Here is a 26,375-nt window from a genome sequence, read left to right on the forward strand (position 1 = left end):
CCGTACACATGCGGCTGTGCTCCATACACCTCGTACACACGCGGCTGTGCTCTGTACACCTCGTACACATGGCTCCGTATACCTCTTACACACGACTCCGCTCCGTACACCTTTCACATGCTGCTCCGCACACCTCGTACACACGCGGCTGTGCTCCGTACACCTCGTACACACGACTCCGCTCCGTACACCTTTCACATGTTGCTCCGCTCCGTAGACACGCGGCTGTGCTCTGTACACCTCGTACACATGGCTCCGTATACCTCTTACACACGGCTCCGCTCCGTACACCTTTCACATGCTGCTCCGCACACCTCGTACACACGCGGCTGTGCTCCGTACACCTCGTACATATGGCTCCGTACACCTTTCACAGTACGAGGTGCACCGAGCGGAGCCGCGTGTGTGTACGAGGTGCACCGAGCGGAGCCGCGTGTGTGTACGAGGTGCACCGAGCGGAGCCGCGTGTGTACGAGGTGCACTGAGCGGAGCCGCATGTGTGTCTGTGTAGGAAGTGTACTGAGCGGAGCCTCAGCCGCGTGTGTGCACCGAGCAGAGCTGCAGCTTGTAATTAGCACATGATGATACAGTGACTGACTGTCATAGGGGCTTAGGCTTAGCCCCTATGCCTGGGGAAATAAAGCAGCCACATTGATGTGTTGTCACTGTCTCCCAGGAGGCTGCAGCTGCTCCTCCTCCACAATGCACTGGACGGAGTCATCTCTGTGACATCCACTACTCACTGACCTGCATCTGTCCCATTAGCAGCCTCCAGTCCTCTCATGGTCTGCTGCTTACATTGCCGCCGGCACCCAGGCTGTGTCCGGCTGTGTTATGTTCACACCTCAGGTGTCCCCTCTCTCTGGACTGTGAGGCACACCGGGAGACTCAGGAACACACCGACGGGGAAGGGGCGTGGCCTAACAAAAGGGGGCGTGTGACAGCAGCATCAACTGTTCTGTCTGCGGGAAGCTCTGCGTCCTGGGCAGGACAACCGGGACAAGCATCAAATCCGGGAAAGTCCCGCACATTGAGGGACGGTTGGGAGGTATGCATCACCACACACCAACCTTCTTGATGCGTATCAAATTATAAGCCCCTCTAAGGTCAAGGATAGAAAACCATTTCCACATAGCCTCCAAAGGCTGATTATGATCACGGCTCCGCTCCGTACACCTCATACTCATGTGGTTCTGCTCCATACACACGCGGCTCCGCTCCGTACACCTCATACACACGGCTCTGCTAGATCCACACTGTAAACCCCTCCTGACCCCAAATATAAACTTCCCCTCATCCAGCACCATGACAACCAGCACAGGAGCAGAGTCCTGCATACACTGAGGCCCCTGATCATGTGACCCCTGACTCCTCCCCTCCTGTGACCTCATCACAGGTCCTGTGCGCACAGAGCAGCCGTATATGTGGAGTGCGGCTCTGCAGGTGAAGGTTCCACACCAGAACTGTAGCAGGTAAAGACCCCAATATCCACAGGTGTCCCTTCTAATTGGGGGAACTATCACCTCTAATAATCCTGGGACAGTTCTGACAAACACGGTAAAGTGCCCCTTTATGGAGGTGACAGAAAGTCTGTTTAGTCCCTTTAGCTTCATAGTATCAGCTCTAATCCAATGGGGAGAGAGCGATTTACCCTGAAGAGTCACAGATTGTGGGGTTGTTATAAAATGTTATATTTAGGGGGTTTGTGTTGTCTCCTTATAAGAATCACAATGGTTTTATTCCTTTTCCGCTGATAGTTACAAACGACCCAACTATGAAAGACGGGAACCAAGGAAACCTGTATAACTCTCATAGTACACTGGGCCTCTACACAGTATAATGTTCCCCCAGTAGCCTCTATATTAATACAAAATGCCTCACATAATCTGCTACCACCTAAACCACTAGATAATAAATCCTCATTTATCCCCAATCTTGATACTGTACATTGCCACTTTCTTGGATCCCACACACAGTATAATGTTCTCACAGTATTTCCAACCCAATTTTTGGGGTCTATGAAAGACGGGAACCAAAGAAACATGTATAACTCTCATAGTACCGGGCCCCACAAAGTATTGTCGGGAAACCTTCATATAGACGGCCGGTGGTGATGGAGTCAGTGACGGACTCTGGACAAATATGTTTCTAGAGCCATAGTAGAAGATGAAGATGTCGTCCTCATCATGAAGTAGTTATTTCTCCTGTCACGTGTAATTAATATCTCCTGCAGTATTGCTAATGCCGATTCCAGGGTCGGTAAATGAGATGAGAATTAGCGTTATGGAAGATGAGTCTATGAGGAACGTATTCAGCTGCCGACTCCGAGGAAGAAACTGCTTGTTGTCTGTGGCCTAAAATATATAGGATTTATTAGTAGATGGAAAGACGAAACTAAATACTGTAAAATAATAATAAATCTCCTCTTATGTTTCCCTTATTATCTCCAGTAATTGTATTATTACACAGGATTTTTATGATGTTACATCGGCTCATCTTCTTCTCATTCAGGTCTCTACAATATCGGATCCTCTCAGTGAAGATTTTTTGTATAAGAGAATTTTTCTTAATTACCCATCACAGATGGATATGGACAGAGACAAGATAGCGGAGAGGATATTACACCTCACCCTAGAGATCCTCTTCCGGCTTACTGGAGAGGTGAGAGATTCTGATGATGTCACATTATATCATTCTTATCTATGGGAATAACAGATGGACAGAACTGGAGAGGTGAGGACTCTGGAAATGTCTGTAGTGAGATTTATTAATGTGTCTCTCCATAACCAGGATTACACAGTAGTGAAGAAGACCTCTAGTGATCGCTGTCAGGACCCTGTGTCTGAGGGATGGGGAAGACCCCTGATCCCAATCACGGGGCCTCCACCTCACCCCCTGATCCATGAGGACATCGATGACCAGAAGATCCTAGAACTCATCTACAAGATGATTGAGCTGCTGACTGGAGAGGTGACACTGCTGGGAATGCTGGGACATTATACAGTAACACTATGAAGGAATCGGGGGGATGACGGTATCATTGTGTGTGTCAGATTCCTATAAGGTGTGAGGATGTTGCCGTCTATTTCTCCGTGGAGGAGTGGGAGTATTTAGAAGGACACAAAGATGTGTACAAGGACATCATGATGGAGGTTCCCCAGCCCCTCACATCACCAGGTACAGACAGGACTAAATACACACGGCCTATAATTATCTGTATGTAAAGAATGAATTCAGTCCCTGTGTGTGTTTCCTCCAGATCTATCCTGTACGAGGACAGCACCAGAGAGATGTCCCTGTCCTCTTCTTCCACAGGACTGTAAGCAAGAAGATCCCAATGTTCCTCAGGATCATCAGGTAGATGGAGAGAAGGTGTAATTAAATCTCCCCTATGATGTGTAGACATCTGTGAAGGTCTAGAGGGGGGGCTGTATGGGACGCAGCTAAAAGGAGGCCCCCACATGACTGCGTTGCCATGGGAGCAGTGCAGTAGGTTTTTAAAAAAAAAAAAAAGTTATGAGAAAAGGGGCCCGGGGATTGGAAGAGTAGGATTGGGGGTGGGGATTTATGCAAAAAGGGAGGTGGGGGCTTGGGAAAGTGCGGGAAAAGGGAGATCAGTCACCTTAGACGGGCGAAGTGAGTGGACCTGCTGCCACAGCCTCTTACCATGTCTACCGTGGACAGCCTGGTCGCTCAGCTTCGCCGGGAGGCTAGATCCAGGAGGGCCGGATGGCTGGAGGAGCAGCTCACAGGGCTGCTCGGAGTCAGTGGGAGCCAGGACAGCGGGAGCCGGGGCAGCAGAACCAGGCGGTCTAGGCCGCCAGACAGGCTGTCCCCCGACACTACACCGCGCGGCCGGCGCAGGCCACGGAGCCCCTCCCGGGACCCTGCGGGGGCTGGGGGACGCGGCGGATCCACCTTGCCCGCCCCCTCCCCCGGCAGGAATCCACCTGGCGGCCCTGCCGGCGCGAGGCGGCGCGGTGCTGGGCGAGCGGTGCAGACGCGGCAGGATGCCGGCGCTGCACAGGATGCCAGGGCCGCACTTCCGGTGCGGCCTGGCAGAGGGCGCGGCGGCGCCGCAGCACCTAGAACGGCAGCTTCTACCCGCCGGGGAGCATCTCCCGCGGTGGCGGCAACGCGAGCGGCGGGATGGGGGAGGAGCCCAGCGGCGGCGGCAGCATCCACCAGGCAGGAGCCGGGGAGTATCGCGGCGGGTGCAATTGCGGCGGGTGCACCCGGATCCCATCCCCCCAGTGCACCTGGCTCTGCGACAGGACGGCAGAGCAGATTATCGGGCAGGACAGCGGCGGCATCACGGCAAGGAGCGGGTCGCGGTCGCGCCGCAGGAGCGGCGTCCAGGGGAGACAGTCCAGCGGCTGGAAACAGAGGACTCACGGAGCCGGACAGATCCAGATCCAGCAGGAGGTCGAGGGACCGGTCGCCTTTGCCAGTCTCGGTCCCCCCTGGTGACGTGGAGGCCAGGGGCGCGGGCCTGGGGCAGATGAGCGGCAGCGATGATTCCGGGAACGAACATCGCGACGAAATGGACCAGCAGGATTCAGGAAGCACGGCTGGTGGGGACACAGCACCTGCGCAGCCACGTGAGTACGTGTCCAGTCTTTTCCCAGTGCCGGGTGTTTCGGGTGTAGTGGAGTGGGGTGGGGGCAGTAATAAGGTTCCGGGGGTTAGAGAGCTTTTAGCGGGTATGTCGCAGATTGGATGGGGGCGGGGGTAGCTCAGTTGCTAATAGTGTGGGATCGTCGCCCGCTGGTGCCTGGGTGTCGGTTGCCGGGGGCGTAGCAGGGGGTTCGAACGAGATTGCGAGCTCGGGTAGTGGGACGCCTGTTCCTGCGGCGGGGGTGTCGGTGTCGGTGGAAACGGGAAAAGGTGATACCGTTAAGTTAGACGACAGGGCAAAAGGCGAGGTATATGTGTGTTTTGAGGGTCCGCTGGGGGCCCATTTGAAGAAAGAAGTCAAGGAAAGGATTTGGAAAGATGAATACGTAGAGATTTTCTCTCTCCTTCCTTTAGAAAAATTTAACTTGGATAAAGGAAAGAAAGACGACAGTAAAATGGAGGAGGAAGAAAAGAGGCGTTGGCGCCTTATTCCTCAGACGTTCGTTAACTGGCAGCAGGCCTTTGCCATTCTAGCGAGTGTTATAGGGGAGAAATTCCCCGAGAATTGCTCGGGCCTGTTTTGTTATTTGGATGCTATTGGTGAAGCGCATCGTACCTACGGGGGCCAGGCTTGGCTGAGATACGATGAACAGTTCAGGCAGCGAAAAGCAGTGAGGCCGGAGATAAGGTGGGACCAAAAAGACATCGGGTTGTGGTTGAAGGTGATGGCTCCGGTGCGTTATGGGCAGTCCTTTCAGGGGGGAAGGGGGGGTAGCAGTCAGCAGTCAGGACAAAGTGGAGGACACGGGTCTCAGGGTTCAAAGGAAAAATCTGGGACATGCTGGCAGTTTAATGAGGGCCAGTGCAAGTATGGCACCACTTGTAAATTTAAACACGTGTGCTCCCACTGCAACGGGGCCTCTCACGGAGCCGCTAAGTGTTTCAAGAAATCACGTGGTAAGCCATCAGTGGGTGGCGGTCAAGGGGGTGACTCCGGTGAGGGTTCAAAAGATGGCCCCCTATCTAAGTAGATACCCGGATGTTAAAAGGCGGAGGTTATTAGGGACGGTTTTCTTGAGGGGTTTAAGATCCCTCACCCGATGCATGTTGTTCCTTTTTCTACAAAAAATTTGAGATCAGCTAGCTTGCATGCGGAGGTTGTTTCGGCTAAATTGGCAAAAGAGGTTGAGCTGGGAAGAATGGCGGGGCCTTTTAGTTCGTTGCCCATGGCTGGTGTAATTGTTTCCCGCTTGGGGTGGTGCCCAAGAAGGAGCCGAACAAGTTCCGGCTAATTCAGCATCTTTCGTATCCCAAAGGATCCTCAGTTAATGATGGGATTGCGGAGGAGTTGTGCTCCGTTGTTTACACATCGTTTGATGCGGCTGTTCGGTGGGTGTGAATGTACGGGCCTGGAGCATTGCTGGCAAAAACGGACATCGAGTCGGCCTTTAGGCTCTTGCCTGTGCACCCGCAGAGCATTCCTTTGTTAGGTTGTTGGTGGGAGGGTGGTTTTTACTTGGATAGGTGTTTGCCTATGGGATGTTCGATTTCCTGTGCATTGTTTGAGACTTTCAGTACCTTTTTGGAGTGGGTAGTGAGAGACGTATCGGCCGTTCCTTCTGTCATTCACTACTTGGATGACTTTTTGTTTGTTGGTCCACCGGATTCAGCAGTGTGCGGTCATTTACTTGGGACCATGGAATGGGTGGCCGGACAGTTTGGTGTTCCTTTGGAACAGGAAAAAACGGAGGGCCCCTGCACGGTCCTGAGTTTCTTAGGGATTCTCATTGATTCTGAAAAAATGGAGTGTAGGTTGCCGGATGATAAGTTGGAGTTGCTTAAGCAAGAGGGGAGTCGGATTGGAAAATTGCGGAAGACTTCATTGAAGGAGTTGCAGTCGCTGCTGGGCCGCCTGAATTTTGCTTGTCGTATTATGCCAATGGGCAGGATATTTTGCCGCAGATTGTCCAGGGCGACGGCTGGAGTCCGGTCGGCTCATCATTTTATTCGTTTGGGTACAGAGCATAAGGATGACCTTCTTGTTTGGCAACGTTTTTTGGAAGTCTATAATGGCAGGTCGCTTATTCAGCAGGAGGATCTGAATGCTTTTGATTGCGAGATCTACACAGACGCGGCAGGTGGAGTTGGTTATGGGGCCTACTGTGGAGGAAAATGGAGCGTCGGGGTGTGGCCAGAGGATTGGCGAAAGAAGGGGCTTACCTAGAATTTGGCATTGTTGGAGTTATTCCCGATTGTGGTGTCAGTGTTTGTTTGGGGTGACAGCTTTCGTGACCGGCGAGTACGTTTTCATTGCGATAACTCGAGCGTGGTGTCCGTGATTAACAGCCTATCTTCTTCTTCCCCTCCAGTAATTAGGTTGGTCAGGGAGTTGGTCTTGAGATGCTTGGAGTTGAATGCATGGATTTCGGCGGTGCACGTGCCAGGAGTTCAGAACAATATAGCTGATGCTTTGTCTCGTTTGCAGTGGGACCGATTCCGGGATTTGGCTCCAGATTCGGAGGCGGCAGGAGCAGCATGTCCTTTGCATCTGTGGCAGGTGGTTACGGAAGGGGAGGCCGATTGATCCAAGCCTCGGTGTCAAACAGGACATGGTCAGATTATGCGGCGTCATGGGCCATGTGGGAAAGTTGGTTGTTTCAATGCGGCTCGGCTGAGTCAGATAGCGACAGGGCAATGGCGTTATTGGCACTGGTAGGTAAGGTCGTGGAGTGGGGTTGGTCCGTGTCTAGGTTAAACAAGTTTATAGCAGGTTTGGCTTTTGGTTTTCAGTTGCAAGGATTGAGGGACGTCACAAAGGACTTTGTTATACGGCAGGCGTTGAAAGGTTTTCGTAAGGGTAATTCGACTTTTGATAAACGTAGGCCCATTTCTTTTGGGTTGTTGCAGCGGTTAGGGGAGGCCTTGGGCGTCATTTGTTCATCTCAGTTCGAGGTGGTACTGTTTCGATTGGCCTTTTCTTTAGCGTTTTTTGGTGCTTTGCGTCTGGGTGAATTGGTTTCCCCGAGCAAGGACAGGTCGGGTGGTCTTTTGGCGGAAGATGTGGTTTTTTGGGAAGGGGGAGTTGCTTTTTGGATAAGGCGTTCAAAGACGGATCAGCTAGGTAGGGGAAAGAAAGTAGTACTAGGAAGGGTGGCGGGTAGCGGGATGTGTCCGCAACGCTGCTTAAAGGCATATTGGAATTTGTCATCGGTCAGGTCAGGCCCTCTGTTGCAACACCAAAAAGGGGATTTCTTGTCACGTTTCCAGTTTGTAGCCATTTTGAAGAAGGGCTTGGGTTTACTGGGTGTTAACCCGGAAAATTTTGGCTCGCATTCTTTTAGGATTGGGGCCGCATCTGAGGCCGATGGTTTGGGCCTCGGGCCGGAGGTGATCAAGAAAATAGGCAGGTGGAGTTCTAATCGTTACCTGTCTTATGTGCGGCATTAAATCAACAATGCGGGGTGAAGAAGTCTTTGTGGATTGTTAATTGTGGTTGTGTTTTTCAGGTCGTGCCCCTCTTTTGGCGTGGATTGTCGGACACTCTTTCGTATATTGGGGCGCCCTCCGGGCCGATGCGCGCGCGAATGGTAGGCAACTGGGTTTCGGCCGAGAGGCAGTGATCATCCGTTGGATGGGGACTCGTGGTATGTCGTGGCGTAGTTTCTTGCTGGAATTCTCCCGCGCCGCCCGTCTGGATCGCCCCCCGGATATTCTAGTGGTTCACTTGGGGGGTAATGATTTGGGGGCAAAACCCGTGAGGGAACTCATTCGGGATATCCGTTATGACTTGTTGAGGCTGTGGGTATCTTTTCCCGGTATGATGACAGTGTGGTCGGACATTGTGCCACGGAAGACGTGGCGGGAGGCCTGTTCCCATAAAGGGATTAACAGAGCCAGGGTAAAATTGAACAGGATGGTGGCGAGTTTTGTGTCCCGGAATGGGGGTATTGCCGTGAGGCATTTCGAGCTGGAGGCCGGGGTCGGTAATTTCTGGAGGGATGATGGAGTGCATCTTAACGAGATCGGGATGGATTTATGGGCGCTCGGTCTACAGGAAGGAGTAGAAAGAGCTTTGGCGGTGGTGGGGCACTCACGAGCCTGAGGTGGTCAGGGCTGTTCGTGTGTGGCGGGGGGTGGGGTTCTTGGAGTTGGTGATGATGCTGATAGGGTTGATCTGGCTTTTGGTACGGGCTCTGGACGGGGTGTTTACCTCGGGAGCTTTGTGGTTGGTTTGCCCGAAATGGGTTACATGGTGCCCTCGAGCTGGTGGTTACGGCTGAGGGCAAATACGTGTTTTTTGGTCAAAATTTTGGGTAGGCTCTCTGCCTATTATGAGCCAGATTTTTTAGCTCCAAGAGCCCCCCCCTCGAGGTTTTATATTTACTGTTTACATGTTGTTATTTATGTATTTGTTTGTTAATAAAATGGCCGCTGTGGCCAAATTATCCAAAAAAGAAATTAAAGTGGTGGTGTGTTTTCTTGGGTAATAGATGGAGGGGTTAAGAGGGGCAAGGTAGTTGGGGGTGGGGGATGCTTTACGGAAAGGATCCTTTATTGGCCATACGCGGTCATGTGCTTAATCTTGTTTTATCCACCAGTATTATATGCTTTATACTTGTGTAATGAGAACAGTGGAGATGGCAGGATTAGAGCTGATCATAGATGTGACTTCTCCATCTGTCTGTGACTTTTACAATACAGTATTTGTTTCAGGGTGAAGATCTGACCCATATTAATACTGCAGAGACATATTTGAGGGGTGATGAGCGATGTAAAGAGGAGATTCCTACATATGACTACCCAGGTGAGTAGTAACCACTAAATGCAGAGAAGTCACAGATTCTTCTCAATCACCTCCTGTGGCTACTTTATCAGTGTTGTAGTCCGACCATATTACAATCGTGTGATTACCTTTTTGCCTTTAGACCACAACATCATCCTCCACCGAAAGCTGATCTAATTACTTTGGGCATTGAAAACCCTTTTCTATAGAACTTTCAACCTGGAGGATCCACCTACCTCCTGGGATTAGGAGACGCTGACCCTTACCTCCCCAGATCTGTAAACTACAAAGTAAAATGACAGCATATGTAGAATGTGCTGACAAGTTGGAAATATATTATGATGGGCCTCTTGGAGAAATCGGAGGGTAATGTTTCTGTTGTTTTCCAAGATCCCTGATATGGGAAGAAGGGAAAAAACAGGGCTTCGAAAAGCGCTGCCAAGTGCTGAGCCATAAAGTTGGGTATCAAAACAAATTAACATAAAAAATTGTTCATTTTAAAATGCTTCACATTTGCAATGTGAGCCATCTCCTTCCTCAGACATATAGAAATACATTGTGGATGTTAAATATCCTCCAAAACGCCGTCACTAATCCAATTGCTTAATTCATTAATTAAATCGCGCTTATGATGCACAGTTTTTTGTATTGAAACCTTTCATCTTATAAAAAACAATACAAATAGATGTAAAAATGCATATTGGATGTACAATAAAATGCATATAAAGAAAAATAAACATGGCAACAACCAAAATACCTAAGGATTATTCAAAAAGATACCCCTATTTCGTTTTTTCCAATGCTCTTATTCAGGCGCTCCGGTTTAAGTGTGGATAGTTTAAAAATCCAATAGGATTCCCTATTCACAAGTCTTTGGAACCTATTAGACACATTTTCTGATATTTGTTCTAATATAATAATTCTTAAACTGGTGGGATCTAGTTTACATTCTAAAACGAAATGCCTAAACAGACTGTGACAAATTATACCTTTCCTAATATTATGTCTGTAGCTTTTCATTCTATTAAGGATCGCTTGAGTCGCTTTTGCCCTCTACGGGTCTGTAGCTTTGTTGTCCCCAATGTCTGCTGCTTGACCTTGTTGTAATGGACTGCCGTCTCAGAAATTTTAAGGATGGAGGCAACATGCTAGTAAAGCCAGAATTGAGCCCTTCTTTTCCTCACTCAAGACTTTTCTTTTGAAATCCTTTGACATGGTTAAAAGTTATTTTCTCATTCCTGATACTTTTGGGATATTAGCACTTGTTTTGCCATCCAGCTTGTCCTATTGCAAGAGGATTGTGAACACAATAGTGATGGGTAGTTCGTGAGTGAGTAGATCAAAATGAACTAATCTTCAGAGTGAACTAGTTCATCTAGTTCACCATCCTGACAGAGATTAGTTCATTATGAACTAAACAGCAAGTGGGAGGAGACAGAGAGTGATCCCTCATACAGCTCCTCACACTGAAGATCCCTGGTCTCACACTTGCTCTTTATAGCTCCTGATGCTTGAAAAGAAGGTAGTAAAACACTACACCACACATCAAATAGGAAATACAAATATAATCGTAATAATAAAAACTTTAATTGTACAGTAGACAGACACAGCTCATGTGTGTATGAGAGAGAGTGTTTCTGTGGTGGTTCATGCCCCTCACCAGTCTTTGTGATAAGATCAGCCTCCTGTAGAGGATCAGCCTCCTGTAGCCTAGAAGATCAGTCTTGCTAAAATCTTTACCACTGGCTCCTGTTCTGTTCTCAGGATGCTGAACGGCTTCTCAGCTCCCTCATAGGCTGTGTGCACACGTTGCGGTTTTTTCGCGTTTTTTCCCGATAAAAACGCTTTAAAACCGCAAACAAAACCCGCATACAATAAGCATCCCATCATTTAGAATGAATTCCGCATGTTTTGTGCACATGATGCGTTTTTTCTGCGAAAAAAACGCATCGCGGTAAAAACAGCAGCATGTTCATTAATTTTGCGTTTTTTTGCGGATTTCCCACTACAAAATGCATTGGGAAGTGTCCGGAAAAAAACGCGGCAAAAACGCATGCAGCTTCCTTGCGGATTTCTTGCAGAAAATGTCCGGTTTTTATCAGGAATTTTCTGCGAGAAATCCTGAACGTGTGCACATAGCCATACACAATCATTATGAGTCAGTACTCTACACACTAATACAGGGGGAACTGCTGCTGGGCTCAGTGCGATGCATCACGTTGAACCAGGCTGTCCTGAGTCATTCTCAGCAGAACATCTAGTTCAGTAGTTCATATAGTTCATTTAGTTCACAGGTCACAGGACATGATGCATTTCCTATCAGCTCCTCACAGGATAGGGTGGAGAATTATCAGGCTGTCTAATAGGAAGATTTTCTTTGCCCCATAGCAACCAATCACAGGTCAGCTTTCTGATACTGCAGTAGTGCAGTGCAGTGCTCTGGCAAGAGAAATCTGAGCTGTGATTGGTTGCTATGGGCAGCAAAAGATCCATTTACTGTAAGACAGCTTGGTAAATCTGTAGTTCTGTGTAGTTTCACCAAATCTCTTCCTTTTGCCACCTATTGCCGTGGTGTGAAATGAATACTGTCTGACTGCTCAGTGCTCAATACCAGAGACTGCAAATGACCATAATGTGTGCAGATAATACACTGAAGAGACAGGAGCCAGGTATGGAATCATTTCACACTTAGTGGAGATCAGAAGAAAGCAAAATGTTCCTACTGCTCAAATGTGATAAGTGTAGCTTGCGGTTCTGTGGGTAATCTGTCACGCCATGTAAATAATATTAATAATAATAATAATAAATATTTCACAAAGAAAAAAAAAGAAATTACTAACTTGAATAATTAACTTTTGAATTTATTTTCTCCAGACTGAGTACCCCTTTAACAAGAGTTTGTTATGTAGTGATCAGATGTATTAACTATTTCTGATCATTTTAACAAAACTATAACTCATCCTAGGAGCCCCAGCGTCTGTGTAACGAACTAGAACTGATCCATCTCTTCTCAGCAGAATCCAGAGAAATACTGAACTAAATGAACTAATCTTTTGAACTAATCTTTTCAGTGAACTAGTTCATGGTGAACTAATCACCAAAATGAACTAGATTTCCCATCACTAGAACACAACAGCAGTGTTTTTTATGCTTTCCTTCATGAAATAAGATTTGGTTCAGGTGATCACCTAATCAGAAGCACATTAAGTAGAATGAGGTGTACTCTGGTTGGAACTCAACTGACACTGGGATGGAATGGAACACTGCAAGGCTCAGAAGTGAGGGAGAGATTTGACTTTGGGAGAGCGGATATTGCTGGATTGGTTTATGGAAGTTATGTTGCTTTTTAACAGCCTTTGAGCCACTATGGAAACTTCTATTTTTCCATTGACAGATGATGGACCTGAGTGGGGACTTGTTTTTTTGCGGGATGAGTAGAAGCTTGAATTAGTATTATTTTCACCTACATAACATTGTTTGTTGGCTTTTTATTCCATATTTGGGAGGCAGAATGAACAAAAAAACACCACACTCTACTGCTTCATGCTATGAGGTTTTTTTTTATTAGACTGTGAACTGCCATTGTTTTATTTTCAGTAGAAATGGTAAAAAAATTATTTTATACAAAATTAATAATTGGTCTTATGCTTGACAGATGACTGTACCTGGAGATCAAAAAGACAGCTGACATCTTCAATTTTTAAACCAGATGATTTTGAAGTGACTGCCATTACTCCAGATATACCAAAATCCCTTCACAGCAAAAATCAATCATCTGATCTTTTGAAACAGGTCTTGTCTTCTGATTCATTACCGACTGCTAAGGAAAATCAAACTCGCAAAAAAAGAACTGCTCCTAAAGCAAACAAGACATTTTCACATTCAGAACATCAAAGTAGCTTTCCCCTCGAAAAGTGTTTTCTTAAACATCAAAAAAATCACACAGCAGTGAATAGATTTTCCTGTTCCATTTGTAGGAAATCTTTTAGCAGGAAATCAAATCTTGTTAGTCACAAGAGAACTCACACCGGGGAGAAGCCTTTTTCATGTTCAGAATGTGGTAAATGTTTTAGCCTCAAAGCGCATCTTGAAGGCCACCAGAGAATCCACACAGGGGAGAAGCCATTCTCATGTTCAGAATGTGGGAAATGTTTTTACTATAAATCAAATTTTGTTATGCACCAGAGAATTCATATAGGGGAGAAGCCTTTTTCCTGTTCAGAATGTGGAAAATGTTTTAACCAGAAAGCGCATCTTGATTGCCACCAGAGATCCCACACAGGGGAGAAGCCATTCTCATGTTCAGAATGTGGGAAATGTTTTACCCGTAAACAGTATCTTAATCACCACCAGAGAATTCACACAGGGGAAAAGCCTTTTTCATGTTCTTAATGTGTGAAATGTTTTGCTTGGAAAGCAACTCTTAAAGGGAAGCTGTCACTAGCAAAAAGGCTATTAACCTGCAGATGGGGTGTAATCTTCAGGTAAATTGAAATATGTGATTGGCACCTGTAGTTAGCCAAAAGCTGCTGTGAGAAAATGAACTTTATTCTACTTGGCAGCATTCAGTTTTAGTCAAATGGGCGTCGCTGGTTCATTCATCGCTCTGAGAATACTTAACGGTAGCTGTATCAGTGCCCCTTGCATGACTCACTGTCTCTGCATTGGGGCTGGTGGCCAGTCAGTCTCTGGGTACAGTTATAGGCTGCCGTCACACTAGCAGTATTTGGTCAGTATTTTACATCAGTATTTGTAAGCCAAAACCAGGAGTGGGTGATAAATACAGAATTGGTGCATATGTTTCTATTATACTTTTCCTCTGATTGTTCCACTCCTGGTTTTGGCTTACAAATACTGATGTAAAATACTGACCAAATACTGCTAGTGTGACGGCAGCCACAGCCACTGCTCTGTGTACTTTCTTGCTCAAACTATGAGTACCCTACTTTTAGTACCCTGAATGGTTGGCCATTCTTTTTGCTGTGTAGCGGTTACTTTTTTCCTTTCTTCTATATTTTTTTGAGTATATATACATATATATTCTTTATATATATTTTTCCTTTCCCCATGACAGCACCGTTACGTGACAGGAGAGATGGCTCCCGCCCCCAAGAACAGGAAACCTGTAGAGGAGATAAAAGATGGGGGCGGCACCTCTCTCCTCAGTTTGGTTTCCTGTTCTGGTGGGGAGCCTGCAGTGCTGCATACGGAGGGATCTCCCTCTGGCAGATTCTGGTCTGGAGACCAAGGCCCGCGACGGTGGTCGGCATGCGCGCCACTTATGGGCCCTGGAGCTGCGGAGAAGCGTCTTGTCTGCTGCGGGCTCCCCGGCGTTCACTCCTGGCTGGAGGCTGAGCCAGGGTAAGGGGGCATGCCCATCACAACGCCGGTTGCTGAGTGAATGGGGGAACTTCCGGTATCAAACCAGAAGTGACGTCACACGCCAAGTGAGAGCGGTGTGAAAAAAATAAAAAAAATGTAAAAGTTTAAATCACCCCCCTTTCGCCCCAATCAAAATAAATCAATAAAAAAAAAAAATCTACACATATTTGGTAAGGCCGCATTCAGAATCGAAAAGCATTAACCTGATCGCTAAACGGCGTAGTGAGAAAAAAAATTTGAAACGCCAGAATTATGTTAAAATGCAATAACGGGCGATCAAAAGAACATATCTGCACCAAAATGCTATCTTTAAAAACGTCATCTCGGCACGCAAAAAATAAGCCCTCAATCGACCCCAGATCATGAAAAATGGAGACGCTACGAGTATCAGAAAATGGCGCAATTTTTTTTGTTTTTTTTAGCAAAGTTTGGAATTTTTTTTCACCACTTAGATAAAAAATAACCTAGTCATGTTAGGTGTCTATGAACTCGTACTGACCTGTAGAATCATAATGGCAGGTCATTTTTAACATTTAGTGAACCTAGCAAAAAAGCCAAACAAAAAACAAGTGTGGGATTGCACTTTTTTTGCAATTTCACCGCACTTGGAATTTTTTTCCCGTTTTCTAGTACACGACATGCTAAAACCAATGATGTCGTTCAAAAGTACAATTCGTCCCGCAAAAAATAAGCCCTCACATGGCCAAATTGACGGAAAAATGAAAAAGTTATGGCTCTGGGAAGGAGGGGAGCGAAAAACGAACACGGAAAAACGAAAAATCCCATGTTCATGAAGGGGTTAAGGCAAAAACGGATCTGTAACACTATTTCTGTGTCACGTATACAGGGAAAGAAAGTGACGTCCAAACAAAAGAATAAAGTATGTGCACTCTGTGAGAAAGCCCTCCTTAGAGCATATGAAAAACAGATCTCTGTTGTCCGTGTATAGAGAAAACAGTGACTGAGGAGTCTTCATAATTTCAGCAGAACCAGGGGAATTACAGCCTGGGGGGGACTCAGAATTGGACTCTTCAGAAGAAGAGTGTGGTCGCCCGTATGTGTTATCTGAAGATATTGGGAAATTGTTGAAACTTGTTCGTTCTACCCTAGAAGTTGAAACCCCAAAAGAACAGCAATCAATCCATGATTCAATGCTTAGCAATCTGGAGGGAAGGAAATGGAGGGTATTTCCGTTTCAAGATAATGTCCTAAATCTGATTAAAAAGGAATGGAAAAATAAGAAAATGGCAGTCCCCCAGGCATTAAAACGTAAATATCCCTTTGATGAGGAGATATGTGACAAATGGGAGAAAGCACCTAAGCTTGATGCAGCCATTGCGAGTGCCTCCAGAGGTATTGCTCTTCCCTTTGAGGACATGAGCGCCTTGAAGGACCCCCTTGACAAAAAGGCAGATGCCTTTTTAAAATCAGCTTGGGAGGCGTCAACCTGGGCGTTCAAACCAGCAGTAGCCGCCACCTGCACAGCTCGGGCCATGGCAAAATGGTTAGAAGAACTAGGGGAACAAATAAGAGACAAATGCCCAAGGTATAGGCTCCTGGAAGTAATACCGTCATTACAAAATGCGGCAGGGTTCCTAGCAGACGCTGCCCTTTCCAATTCAGGTAGAAGAGCACTATGGCTAAAGAATTGGAATGCTGACTTCCAATCAAAGGTAAAACTTTGTGCAGTACCTTGTGAAGGACAGTACCTATTTGGGAAAGTGCTAGATGAAATTTTGGAGAAGGCGGCAGATAAGAAGAAGCAGTTCCCTCCACCCCCCTTCTTCAGATGCTGTTGGGGTGACAAGGGGTCGATCCTTTCGGGGGTCAGGTAAAGCAGGCCGAGTCCGGCCAGCAGATAGATCCACTAGGGGGAGGGCTTGGAATGATAGAAGAGACAGAGACTTCCTCTTCAATAAGCCCCCTCATAAACCAGACCCTAAACAACAATGATGCCAGAGTCCGGGTGGGAGGAAGGCTTCGGTTTTTTGTCCATCAATGGGAGACCTTACAGCCCTCACAATGGGTAATCGACCTGTTATCCAAAGGCCTACGTTTGAACATTGTTACCCAGCCTCCTCATCGGATAAAAGTCACCACGTGGCACAAAGAAACCCAAAGTTGCTAGAAAGGGAAATCCTCCTGCTTCTAGAAAAAGAAGTCCTTATAAGGGTACCACCACAGGAGATAGGGAAGGGGTTTTACAGCACCCTATTCCTCACGCCAAAACCAGACGGGTCACTGAGAACAATTTTCAATTTAAAGGCCCTAAACCAATACATCCGGGTAGAAAAATTCAAAATGGGAACACTAAAATCAGCAGATCTTATGGATGCATACTACCATGTACCAATCTTCATAGAGCATCAACAGAATCTGAGGATGGTGTTACGGCTGGATCAGGTGTATACCCATCTACAATATCAATGCCTCCCCTTTGGGGTGTCAATAGCCCCTCGTATCTTCACAAAAATAATTTCAGAGATAACATCCTACGTAAGGAAAGAAAATATTCTCCTAGTACCCTACTTTAGACGATTTTCTCCTTATAGCAGACAGCCAGGAGGACTGCATGGAGATAGTAGTGAAACTACGGGAGACACTGTCCAGGCTTGGATGGGTAATAAATTGATTCCAACCCAGATACAAGAGTTCCTGGGGATTCAGATAAACTCAATCAAACAAGTCTGTGTCCTTCCGGACAGGAAGGTCGAGGCTATAAATCAAAGGATAAGGCAAGCACAGAGGACCCGGTCCATCTCAGTGAGGGAGGCCATGTCTTTACTGGGTATGCTGACGGCAACGATTCTGGCGGTCCAATGGGCACAACTACATTCCAGAGAGCTACAGTGGCAGATACTATCAGAACAAGTAAAAAACCTTACAACTTGAACCGAAAAATCACATTAGCACCACAAGTACGGCACTCTCTAAATTGGTGGTTAGAAACCAAAAACCTAAAAAAAGGGGTTTCATGGTCAATACACAATCCGCTGGTTCTAACCACGGATGCGAGTCCATTAGGCTGGGGGGCGCACCTGGAAGATCATATCCTGCAAAACCTTTGGGATCCCCAGATGGAATCAGCCTACTCAAACCTAAAGGAACTAACGGCAGTAAGGCTAGCAATTCTTCAAGCAGAAGAACACATAAAAGGAAGACATCTAGTGGTGTTGTCGGACAACAGCACAACAGTTTCATACATAAACCGTCAAGGGGGAACAAGATCGAAACTGTTGTTGAAAGAGGCAAAAAGACTGTTTTACTGGGGGAAAATCTCTTGTCACTAACAAGCACACACCTAAGAGGAGCGGACAACCTTGTCGCAGACTTCTTAAGTCGACATGTGCTACATCAAGGCGAATGGTCCTTAGATCAAAGTGTCTTTGGAGAAATCTGTGCCGCCTGGGGGGTTCCCCAAGTAGACCTGTTTTCCACAAAACAAAACCGGAAAGTGGAAAGGTTCTACTCCCTGAACCCAAGGGAATATCCAGAGGGCGTGGATGCGTTGCTTCACCCGTGGAAATTTTGACTTGCGTACGCTTTTCCACCAATCCCACTAATTCCTACAGTCCTAATGAAAATCTGGGAGGACAAAACACACATAATCCTAATCGCACCTTCTGGCCAAAGATAGCATGGTTCACTTGGCTCAGACGTATGTCCATCTCGGACCCTTGGATCCTTCCAGATGTCCCAAATCTCTTTCACCAGGGTCCGGTAACGCATCCTCAAGTACACAACCTGAACCTCACTGCGTGGAACTTGAGAGGGGACTTCTGCTAGCAAAGGGATTCTCGGACCCGTTAGTCACTACCCTGCTATCCAGTAGGAAAAAGGTCACATCTGATAAATATCAAAAGGTGTGGGAAAAGTTTTTAGAATTTTCAAGATGACACCTGTCAAATACCATCCAAAAAGTTCCAATGGCCGAGGTTCTAGAATTCCTCCAGAAAGGGTTGGAAAGGGGGTTGTCTACCAGCACTTTAAAACTGCAGGTCTCGGCGCTTATCACCCTGTTTGACCAAAAATTGGCTAATCACCCCTGGGTGTATAGATTCATCTGAGCCTCCTTTGCGGCCAGACCATTTAAACACCATTTAAAAACAGCTTATTTTCCTTCCCTCTTTATGCACATTTAGTTTCTCTTCTTCCTGTCTGCAGCATTCTTGTCGGCGCAGCGCCGGTGTATACTAGTTTTATTCATTATATATTATTTCTGTGCATTCACACTTGGGCTGCTGCACCATGGCATTAGATGCATTAAAAACAGATAGAGATTTTAGACGCAAATTCATCCAAACTCAATTTTCTCATCATAAATTATCACTTAATGAATCAGATCAAGTCAAACCTTTGTTAAGATCACTAGAAAAGCAACTAGTTAATGAAATGCGTAATCTTTGGGAGATAGCTTCACTAGAAAAATATGTAGAGGCGGACATCGTCCCCAAGGGGCTTGTTATTTATAAAACCCTTGCAGGGGATTTTGGCGACTCGGAAATCCAGGAAGAGTGGGATTCTATGTTTAAAACTTTCTCAAACAAAGCTCTCCATTTTATTATAGAAAAACGCCGTATTAACCTCGCTAAAATCAATCAATCGATCACCGAATTATTTGATCAATTAAGGAAATATAACCATATTCAAGATCTACATGAGCTTATCCCTAAAATCATGTATAGAATAAAAGAAAAGGAAAAGGACATAATTAATAAAAAAATGAAAAAATTCGCAAGGGACAATTTACCTTTTAACAATATTGTGCCTAACAATTTTTCAAATGAATCCACATTTAGCCCAAACAACGAATTCGTAACAGTAGATGAATACAATTTATCCCCAACCAATCATTTGGAGGATATATCTATAGTATTCTCCACCTACACCAACACGAATTCTACACAATATACTCCAATGTCAACCCGTACCAGGATTGGCAGTGAAGTAATCAATCCCAGAAATGTTGATCTTCCTAATATCTACCCCAATGAGGCCAGTCCTCCGCCAGGAGAATTGGACTTGGGAGACAATATTCAAATCTCCACCTTTAATCAGTTTTCCCAACTTTCCACAATGGGGGAGGGTGGAGAAACCACCACTGAATGGGAAGATCCCACTCCCACAACAAGCACGAATTATCGTGCGTCATATAAAACTGCACCCAGTAAATCTAGTAATAAACTTGCAAACCAAGCAGATTTGTGTACCAAACGAATAACCAGTTTGAATCCTAGTACTAACCAGAAAAAGGTTCCAAATAGGGTTACCAATAATAAATATAAAAACCATGGAGCCAAAACAAAAGGTATTAAACCTATGGTGCACTCTATAATCAAACGGGATTTTTTCCACCCCCAAAACTCAAAACCAAAAGAGGCAAGAGGGGTGGGAAACTCGCCCAAAAGAAAAATTTGAGGAAGTTGAAAAAATCTCAGGCACACACTCAAAAAATTTTTAATCTTAGTGCATACCAACTGACCCAGAGTGAGGAAAACCTTTTACAAAAAGGCCTAAAATTTGCCCCCACAGCCAAAGCAAATCCGTTTAATTTATTTATTAGTATTAAAAAATTTATGCGCAATTTGGCTTTAAAGAAATACTTCCTAAAAAAGAGAATTAATGGGCTTGACACCCACCCTGCTACAACTACGGAATATATCCATACCAATTTGGCTTTAAAATCTACATTCAACCCAATTAATGAATACTCAAACTCTTTCCGGTCCTTTGAGACCCTAGTGATCTCGGACATTAGGAAGCTAAACACCAAGCATTCCAAATATGCATCTCACAATCTTAGCACAAGTGAAAAGAGGGCATTTATTGACCTTCAAGCCAACCACAACATTATCATCCGCCCCGCGGATAAAGGGGGCGGTATTGTTGTGCTGGATCGTGCTGCATACCATAATGAGGCATTGAGACTCCTCAATGACACCATTACATATAAAAAATTAATTTTCAATCCTACTATTAATTACACTCAGAAGCTTAATTGTTTGGCCCTAAGAGGCAAATCGCTGGGGATCCTGAGCAAAAAGGAATTTCATTTTATCAATAATCGAACTCCATCAATAGCCATTTTTTACCATATTCCAAAAATTCATAAGAGTACTGAGAACCCACCAGGCCGCCCCATCATTTCTGGCATAAATTGCCTGACGGCTAATCTTTCAAAATACGTAGATATGCATCTACAGAAATGCATGCCACTGATTCCGGCATACCTTAAAGATACTACCCATACTATACAAACTTTGGAACATATCATTTGGCAAAACCATTTCATCTTAGGTACTCTGGATATTAAGTCCTTGTACACTGTAATTAATCATGATAAAGGGTGCGAGTCAGCACAAGTATTCCTACATTCTTTAGGAATATACAAGGAACCCCAGATCCAATTTCTCCTAGAAAGTATACAGTTCATCCTTAAGCATAACTACTTCCAGTATGAGAACCAATTCTATCTGCAAACGTGGGGCACCGCTATGGGCACGCGCTTTGCGCCCAGTTATGCTAACCTGTATGTAGGCAACTGGGAGCAACAACATATCTTCAAGGGGGGTGAACTTCAACCGGGTCTGAAACTCTGGCGTCGATTTATTGACGACATTCTGTTTATTTGGGAGGGCACCACTACTGAACTCAACTCCTTCATTTCCAACCTCAACAATAACCAATTCGGTCTTGAATTCACACCTACTATCAGTAATGTGCAAATTAATTTTCTTGACCTAACCATTTATGTGGAAAACAATACACTCAAAACGAAGTGTTTCCACAAAGAAGTTGATTCAAACAGCTTTATACACATCACAAGCTGTCACCTCCCAATCTGGCTTACTAATATTCCCAAGGGCCAATATACCCGTATTAGGAGGAATTGTACAGATTTGGACGATTACATGGATGAAACAACACATATCACTAAGCAATTTGTAGCCAAAGGATACAACCCACAATCTCTAAAAACAGCTAGACAGCTAGTAAGTCAAGTACCCAGGGAGAGGCTGGTCCACAAAGAGGCCAATAATGACCCTCCTCAAGATATATATCAACAAATTACTAATTTACCCATAGTAACGCAATTCCATTCAGGGTATGGTAAATTTACAAGAATAGTAAGAAAATATTGGGGTATTTTACAAGGCGACAAAGTTATTGGGGGTCTTTTATCTGAGAATCCCAGATTTATCTATACAAAAGCGCAAAATTTGGGCCTACTCTTAGCACCAACAACGAAACCGGTTATGGTGAGGAAAGGTGCCCCCATGACTACAGTGGACCATCGTTCTATGGGATTCACACCATGTGGACATTGTCCATGTTGTATACGGACATCTCGTAAAAGACATACTCAAACCACATTTTTAGATTCAAGTGGCACCAGGAGTTTTCAAATTAAGAACAGGATCTCCTGTGAAACAGCTGGAGTGATCTATACATTGACATGCCCGTGCAACAAAATATATGTGGGCCGAACTAAAAGGCCCTTAAAAGTTCGAATTAAAGAACATCTGGACAATATCCAAAAAGGTTTTAAAGGCCACCCATTATCGCGCCACTTTTTGGAGCAGCACAATCGCTCCTGTGGAAATATTCTTTTTTGTGGGATCCAAATAGTTCGACAAAACCCCAGGGGAGGTGACTTTATAAAGATAATGTCTAGGGTTGAATCTAGGTGGATCTTCACATTGGACAGTTTGGCCCCTAAAGGCCTTAATCAAGAATTAGAGTTGTATGCATTTTAATTATTTTTTAATTATTTTTTAATTATTCTTACATGTTTTTAGTCATTCTTACATCTTCATTGGAGTGTAAAATGGCCTATTTTATGGACGCTAAGGTCACGTACGTATCCATTGAGATATTGAGAAATATTGAAAATATCAAAAATCATTTAAAATATCAAAAGTATCCTTTTTTTTATATATATTCATACTTTTTAATTTACTTCCTGATTAATAAAGAAGTTTTTATTATTTACTTTTGAGTGCATAACCAGGCGTATATTCACCTGGTTTTTATGCGGGTTTTAGCTATAAATAAAAATAAATAGAATCAAGTAATAATGGTATTTACTATGTATTAATTTTTACCCATCTATCCCCGGCAATTCTTTCCTATTCACTCTTTCCCTTGTTTCCCCTGTCTGCTCTAGATCGGTTTCGATGGTAATATATAGCCACGCACAAACTTTGTGAAGGGAACTATGTTCCAGACATCTATACTGCATAGCATTTTTGGGGTATATATAATTCTGCTTGCTATTTCAACGGATGTAGCTGTGCTCTTTTGTGCATGCTGTTTTCATGCTGCTGCACAGATCGTGGCTGGAATATATAAACACATTTATCTTTCTTTCGGTCAGCTGCAGGGGCAGGTCTTAACAAGGGGGCGCAGGATATATAAGGACGGGTCTCACAGGGAACTCCAGCCCTGACGAAGAAGGAGTGTTTCCTTCGAAACGCGTCGGATTGGTTGCCCTGTCTCGCGCCCGCCTATTTTTGTGACGTCACAGCTTAGACCACGCCCCCTCCACACACCGCTCCTGCTCCGGCGTTGCTTCCGGCCGGGGCACGCTAGGAGTTGGCGGTTTCTTGTCCCTGCCAGCCGCCCAGCAAGTAGAGACTGTTTTGGAGGATAGCCAGTCCCGTCACTCCTCCGCAGATTTGCGGTACAGCCCGACACACCGATTCCTGGAGCAGCACGATCACCTACTTCACTATCCAGGTACCTTTATCACTCCAGCCAGTTATTGTATGTGGGTCTGCTGTATAGTGCTCACATTATCTGCATTAAGTGGATTGATTATTATCCTGCTGGGGTGGAGGCCCAGCCAGACCTTTTTATTGTGCTACTATACAGCATCCTGTGTTGGGGCTCTTGCATTTTATCCACCTATTTCTCTATCCATTTTACCTCATAAGCGCAGGTGATTTATGTAATCTATTTTATATTGTTTTATCCTAGACAGAGTATAGCGCAGACTCTGTCACCTCACCAGCAGCTTATTTTCCTTCCCTCTTTATGCACATTTAGTTTCTCTTCTTCCTGTCTGCAGCATTCTTGTCGGCGCAGCGCCGGTGTATACTAGTTTTATTCATTTTAACCATTTAAACACCGTCCAAAGGTCGCTCCCTGGGATCTAAATTTGGTATTGAATGCCTTAACCTCCTCTCCTTTTGAGCCTTTCTGCCATCTCGGTAAAAGCCTTAACCTTGAAAACGGTTCTCCTGATTGCCCTTACGTCTGCTAGATGTATTAGGGAGCTCCAAGCAATATCTGTATATATATATTACTTTTGCTTTTTTTTTTTTTTTCATAAATACATACATAGAATAGCAGAATAATATCCACGGATGTAAAGCCAGTGATTAAATAGCCTTGGAGGTGAATGTAATGTACATATTCCCTGACTAACATAGCGGTTACCTTCCATACTCTGTAAACAAACTGCGGAGAGAGGTGCCGCCCCCATCTTCTATCTCCTCTGCAGGTTTCCTGTTCTTGGGGGCGGGAGCCATTTCTCCTGTCACGTAACGGTGCTGTCATGGATCTGGAAAATCAAATTACCGTAAGTAATTATCATTTTTTTAGCATATACTATGATCAGGAAATAGGCTTGCTGCATATACTTGTTCTATTGCTCAAACTATGGAAGTGGAAGTCTGAAGAGATCACCCACACCCAGGATCTGTCTGCAAGTCGGACGCTTACTGAACTCCATACCACAATCTGGATGATTTGTTAATAGTGGTAAATACAGCTCTGGCAAAAATTAAGAAATCACTGCAAAATGTTCAGTTTGTCTGATTTTTCTCTTTACAGGTATATTTTTGAGTAAAATGTAAATTGTTCTTTTATTCTATAAACTTCTGACAACATGTCTCCGAATTTCCAAGCAATAAATTTTGTATTTTTTTTTCTGACAAAGAAAAATGGTTAAAATAAAGAAAAAAAAAAAGTGCTTTCAGACCTCAAATAATGCAAATAAAACAAGTTCATAATCATTTAGAAACAACAATAATAATGCTTTAACTCAGTAAGAGTTCAGAATTCAATATTTTGTGGAATAACCATGATTTTTAATTGCAGCTTTCATGCGTCTTGCCACCAGTCTTTCACAATGCTTTTGGGTGACCTTATGCCACTCCTGGTACAGAAATGTAAGCAGTTCTTCTTTGTTTGATGGCTTGTGGCTATCTATCTTCCTCTTGATTACATTCCAGAGGTTTTCAATGGGGTTCAGGTCTGGAGATGGGGTTGGCCATTACAGGGATTTAATGTGGTGGTTCTTCATCCACACTTGAGTGACCTAGCTGTGTGGCATGGCGCATTGACCTGCTGGAAAACAGTCCTCAAAGTTGGGGAACATTGCCTGAGCAGAAAGAATCATCTGTTTTTCCAGGATACTTGTATGCAGCTTGATTCATACGTCCTTCGCAACGAACAACGTGCCCAATTCCAGCCTTGCTGAAGCATCCTCAGATCATCACCGATTCTCCACCAGAATTCACAGAGGATGCAAGACACTGTGACTTGTATGCCTCTCCAGGTCTCCATCTAACCATTAGATGACCAGGTGTTGATCTGGGGAGCACCAATGCTACTTTAAGAATTACGTTGCTGGAAAAAAGACTAAACATTACTGAAAAGCAAAACTATGAAACTCCTGCGGGATTACAGTGGGGTCAACGTATTAAGGTGAATATTTTATTGATAGGTACTAGCAAGGTTAAGGCTTTAAGACCTATGCATTTTGCCAAAAATTTGTATGTGCTCCCCTGTGGAGCTACTCGTATTTCCCACCCGAAATCTTTAGGCCGAAAACTTTAGGCTATCTTTAGACTAACAGGCAGTTCAGATGGGAGTAAGTTGCTAAACATGGGAATCCAGGATCAAGGGTATAAGCGGTGGTTTCCGGGAGTGCTTCGGAGCTCTTGGGAGAGATTAGTAACAGATGAAGCCTTCCTGTCCTGCCCATGATGAGGTCCGCTGTCCACCAGAACTGAGGACAGCGTGAAAAACTGTGACCACTGTGGGTTGGATATTTGTGGGAGATTGAGCTGTTTTAAAAACTCCAGTAGGTCTCCAGGGGTGAGTGGTCAGCCTGAGCATCAATTGTGTCTATCTTGAAGGGAGAATGGGAAACCCCACCGGTAGGGGATATCACGCTCCCTAAGGATGTCTGTGAGTGGTTTCAAAGCTGCTCTCATTGTTAATGTCCACCTAGACAAGTCAGGGAGGACCATCAACCGCTTGGCTTTGTATATTGTTGCAGAGCTGTCCCTGGATTTGAGCAGGATCTCCTCCTTAGCTTTTAGTAGTATAGTGGACTCGACAGATGACATCTTTTGCATTATTGGGGTCTAAGTCCATGGGCGTAACTGCCTGTGAGCTTTGTCTTGCTCTTATCATAGAGGAAGAGGGAGCCCCCCTAGTATTTTATTGAGACAGCTCATAGAATCTCACGGTTTTCAGTATCATCTCTATGCTGATGACACACAGATCTACATCTCTGGACCAGATATCACCACCCTACTAACCAGAATCCCTCAATGTCTATCCGCTATTTCATCCTTCT

General features: G+C 45.0%; 2 protein-coding genes across 2 annotated transcripts in view; both read left to right on the top strand.

Moving 5' to 3' along the window:
• Positions 1 to 18,868, top strand: part of LOC138663516 (oocyte zinc finger protein XlCOF22-like) — an 84,000-nt gene extending 65,132 nt beyond the window's left edge. The window contains exon 8 of the mRNA XM_069749757.1: positions 13,398 to 18,868. Coding sequence (XP_069605858.1) covers positions 13,398 to 13,792 — 395 coding nt within the window. The 3' untranslated portion in view covers positions 13,793 to 18,868. The remainder of the gene's footprint in view (positions 1 to 13,397) is intronic.
• LOC138663515 (oocyte zinc finger protein XlCOF8.4-like) lies at positions 1,402 to 10,150 on the top strand. The gene is made up of 7 exons (XM_069749756.1): positions 1,402 to 1,472; positions 2,512 to 2,661; positions 2,791 to 2,970; positions 3,054 to 3,177; positions 3,260 to 3,357; positions 9,331 to 9,421; positions 9,543 to 10,150. The coding sequence occupies exons 2-7, from the start codon at positions 2,584 to 2,586 to the stop codon at positions 9,575 to 9,577; spliced, it is 606 nt and encodes a 201-aa protein (XP_069605857.1). The 5' UTR covers positions 1,402 to 1,472; positions 2,512 to 2,583; the 3' UTR covers positions 9,578 to 10,150.
• Positions 18,869 to 26,375: the final 7,507 nt, after the last annotated feature.

This window comes from Ranitomeya imitator, chromosome 2 (assembly GCF_032444005.1).
Source record: "Ranitomeya imitator isolate aRanImi1 chromosome 2, aRanImi1.pri, whole genome shotgun sequence".
NCBI classification, from domain to species: Eukaryota; Metazoa; Chordata; class Amphibia; order Anura; family Dendrobatidae; genus Ranitomeya; species Ranitomeya imitator.